General features: G+C 59.0%; 1 protein-coding gene across 1 annotated transcript; it reads left to right on the top strand.

The window, feature by feature from the left end:
* The first annotated feature begins 804 nt into the window (after positions 1-804).
* LOC124638502 lies at positions 805-2,721 on the top strand. Its single transcript, XM_047175474.1, has 2 exons — positions 805-996; positions 1,054-2,721. The coding sequence occupies exons 1-2, from the start codon at positions 805-807 to the stop codon at positions 2,719-2,721; spliced, it is 1,860 nt and encodes a 619-aa protein (XP_047031430.1).
* Positions 2,722-4,209: the final 1,488 nt, after the last annotated feature.

The raw sequence follows: 4,209 nt of genomic DNA, 5'->3' as shown, positions 1-4,209 counted from the left end.
AGAAAAATATTTCGCAGAAATGAAATTACCGTGAGGTCGGCAACTCCAAACTCTTGTAGGAACATGTTTACTTTGTTAAGGGGTTTATTCGTATATTTTAATTGGTTGTAGACTCAATTATGTATCTTAATTAGTCCAGTCTGGGACGATCATACGTAATCTGGCTACGTGTCATAGGTTTACTAATCGCCTTAAAAAAAATAAGTAGGATATTGCAGACCACAAGCGCTTGACAGAGAGGCTGAAGAAGTCTGGCCAGAAGTAGGGCTGCCATCCGTCCGGGTTTCCCCGGATTTGTCCTCGTTTGGAGGCCGTCCGGGGGCCGTCCGGGCGGGGTTTCAAGAAGTGTCCGGGGAAAACCCGGACACTTTTCATGTAAGGAAGCACCTCATTGGATTTAAGTAGGTATGTGTTAATAGTAAATGGATCACAAATTAGGTATTATTTTGTTTAAAAAAATCGTACTCCTTCGGGGAAAAAATGCGATTTACGCCAAATGTCCGGGTTTTTTTAATGTTTGTCCGGGTTTGGTGAAATTCGAGATGGCAGCCCTAGCCAGAAGGCAGAGGACTACGAAATTGTTCCTTCAAAGTAAGTTTTTGTTGAGAATCAATTTATATTTTTGTGGGAACCGGTTCTGTTTCTTAAAAACAAAGCCCGTCCCCCCACAGCGTTGACTTCCACGTAGTGACCCCTGGGCAACGCCGCGCCTGACCACCGTAACGGAGTGGCAGGCCGGCGGCTAACGAACGCTGTGCGTCGAAACATCTTCAACAGTCTTGCGTTTCGATATTGTGGGTGGCAATGCCACGTCCTGTGAGGGCCGCCTCCGGGCGCTGTCTCCGCAAAGGCCCTTCTCAGGGCCAACCCAAAGGCCCTTCTCAGGGCCAATCTCGAGATGCTTCGGCATCAGAGACCAGCCGCGCACCATCCGCGGTCAGTCTCATGAGAGGTAGTGACCTCGTGTCGACCGACTTGTCCGACACGGAGTCACATGTGAGTGGAACGAGCGGCGTTGCAACCCGCCATACGAGGAAGAGGGCCTTCCTCTAGCGGGGATCCGGAGGCTCTTCGGACGCAGCCGAGAAGCCCGCGAAGAGGGCGGTATTAGAAGCCGACGACCGGCCAAGCAGAGCCAGGGCCAGCCACGGCGCCTCCAGTGTCCTTTACGCGGACTACTCCGTGGAGGAAATGGAGCGCATGGCTCTGGAGGATCAGATGGAGATCCTAGAGGTCGCCTCCAAGTCCTCCAACTTGAAGGGGACCTTCCAGAAGGCCCTAAAATGCCGGGCAGCGAGCTTGCTCGGCATTGTAAAGGAGTTGGCGCAGCGCACCACCTCCGATGAGACGCGGCAACTGCAGGCGAAGGTGGATCGCCTGCAGAAAGAGGTGTCCGCGCTGCACGCGCGCGTTGCCGAGCCCATGACTCGGCCCGAGGGGACGTCGGAAGGTCCACCAACGATGCCTCCCTCCTCTGACCTTGAGGAACTCATCCGAAAGGTCGTCATGGAGGAGAGAGCATTCATCAGGGCCTGTTTTGCCGGCATAGAGGACCGGCTCCTGCCGGAGACGCGGTTACGCCCTCCACTCGCGGCTGATAAAGCACCCGGACGGATGCCCATCGCACCGGGGCCCTCAACGGCTCCAGCTCAGTCGGAGCCCCAGGTCCTAAAGACCACCAAGGGCAAAGGAAAGGGCAAGAAGACCTCACTACCCCCGACTACCCAGACGGTCCCTCCCGAACCGGTGAGGGAAGACCCACTACTGCCCTATACCACCCCTTCCAACCAGCCTTGGATTAAGGTGGTAGCGAGGAAGCGGAAGGGGAAAAAGTTGGCTCCCGAGCCCCCCGCAGCCAAGCCTGCCGCTTTAGGGGACAGGAGGAGGAAGCTCGCTCCTCCTCCAAGAACCGAAGCCGTGGTGGTCACGTTGACCCCAGAGGCATCGGAACGAGGGGAGACGTATGAGTCCGTGCTGCGACGGGCTCGTACAAACGTCGACCCTTCGGAACTCGGGGCTGGCAGAGTTACGTGCCGGAAGACCCAAACGGGGGCTCGTATCTTCGAGTTCTCGGGGGCTCAACGCGGCACCAAGGCGGACCTCTTTGCGACGAAGCTCCGAGAGGCTGTCGCGGACACGGCCAAGGTTGTGAGGGCCGTCAAGTGTGTAGCTCTCGAGGTGACCGACCTCGACGACTCCGTCACGCAAGAAGAGGTGGTGGCAGCGGTTGCGGCGGCGGGGGGCTGCCCCGTCGCATCTGTCAAGGGCCGAGCCATTAGACCTGGCCGCAGGGGTATGGGCACTATGAGGTTAGAGTGCCCGGTCGTAGCTGCCAAGGCGGTTCTGGCTAAGGGCCGCCTCCCGGTCGGGTTTAGCTCGGGTGGGGTCCAAGTGCTTGAGGATGCGCCGATGCGCTGTTTCAAGTGCCTCGGCATCGGACACACCCGGCCTCTCTGCCCGTCCACTGCCGAGCGTGGGGAACTATGCTTCCGCTGCGGAAAAGAGGGGCACAGGCTGGCTAGCTGCGAGGCTGCCACCACGCATTGCGCAGTATGCGCTGCCAGTGGTCGTCCATCCGACCACGTTATGGCGAGCAAGGAATGCCGACCGCCACTGAAGAAGGGCAAACTGCAGGCGCCGGTGCGGCCTGCTGCTGCCGCCACCTCTGAAACTCCAGTTCCAGTGCCGGCCACCGAGGGAAGCGCGATGAACACCGACTGATGGCTGGGAATCGACGACGTGTTCTTCAAGCGAACATCAACCACTGCAAAGCAGCCCAGAGCCTGCTGGTTCAAACCTTTGCGGAGTGGTTGGTGGACGTGGCGGTTGTCGCCGAGCCGTACTCTGTCCCTGGCAGTTGGCTGGGAGACGACAATGGCTCAGTTGCATTGGTGGCGCGATCTTCCACGGACTCACCCGGTCCCCTCTCACTCTTAGAGAGGGGACCGGGATACGTGGCTGCCGCGTGGGATGACATAGCCCTTATAGGGGTGTATTTCTCCCCAAACCGCCCTTTCACGGAATTCGAGAACTTTCTCGAAGTCTTGGGCGACTTTAACGCCAAGTCGGTAATATGGGGTAACCCGACCACCAATGCCCGAGGACGAGTGGTGGAAACCTGGTGCTTGTCATCCGGTCTGTCCCTCCTGAATAGGGGAACAGTTCACACCTGCGTGCGGCGGCAGGGGGGCTCCATCGTGGACCTCGCCTTTGCATCCCCTTCTTTGGCGGCCTGTGTACTGGACTGGCGGGTGGAACTGGTGGAGACGCTGTCCGACCACCGATACGTGCGGTTTGATGTTTCCACCCCGGGCTCCCAAGGGACCCAGGAAGGTCGGTCGCACTTCCCACGGTGGGCGCTCTCCCGCCTAGACCGGGAGGCCGCCTCGGAGGCAGCTTTCGTCCAGGACTGGCTGTCGCCTCCTGTAGAAGTCCGGGATGTGGACGCCACAGCGGCCCAGTTAAGGGTCTCCCTGACCGAGGTGTGCAACTCTAGCATGCCTCGGTCTCATCGTCCACCTCCTAGGCGCGCCGTCTATTGGTGGTCAGAGGAGTTGGGGGTTCTTCGGGCCACCTGTGTGGCGGCCAGGCGGGCCTACGCAAGAAGCCGGCGGCGGCGCCTTCGCGACCTCGACAACGAGGACCGCCTCTATGCAGCCTACATAGAGGCCAAGTCGACATTGACAGCGCGAATGGCCACAGCCCAGGATCACGCGAGGGCGGAGATGCTTGAGGGTCTGGACATGGATCCCTTTGGGAGGCCCTACAAGGCGGCACGCAACAAACTACGCCCGTACGGTCCCCCAGTTGCCGAGACTCTCGAGCCGTCGTTACTGGATGGGGTTGTTCAGTCCCTGTTTCCTCGCAGAGACCACTTCACTCCACCAGTGATGAGCGTCCCACATGGTGCGGCTCTATCGGCCGAGGAAGTCCCGCCGGTTACTGAGAACGAGGTGGAGAAGGCAGCTTTCTGCCTCAGGGGGAAAAAGACGGCCCCAGGTCCGGACGGCGTCCCCGCAAAGGTGGTGGCCATCGCCATCTCCCAGATGGGAGAAAGGTTTCGGGACCTCTTCAGTGCGTGTCTGACGTGTGAGAGGTTCCCAAAGCCATGGAAGGAGGGCCAATTGTGCCTTCTTCGAAAGGAAGGGCGGCCGGTGGACTCCCCATCGGCATACCGACCTATCGTTTTACTGGATGAGGTCGGTAAAA

The sequence above is a fragment of the Helicoverpa zea genome, chromosome 17 (genome assembly GCF_022581195.2).
Source record: "Helicoverpa zea isolate HzStark_Cry1AcR chromosome 17, ilHelZeax1.1, whole genome shotgun sequence".
NCBI lineage: Eukaryota > Metazoa > Arthropoda > Insecta > Lepidoptera > Noctuidae > Helicoverpa > Helicoverpa zea.
Note: the sequence above shows the minus strand (reverse complement) of the source record. Positions and strands in the feature narration are given on the sequence as shown.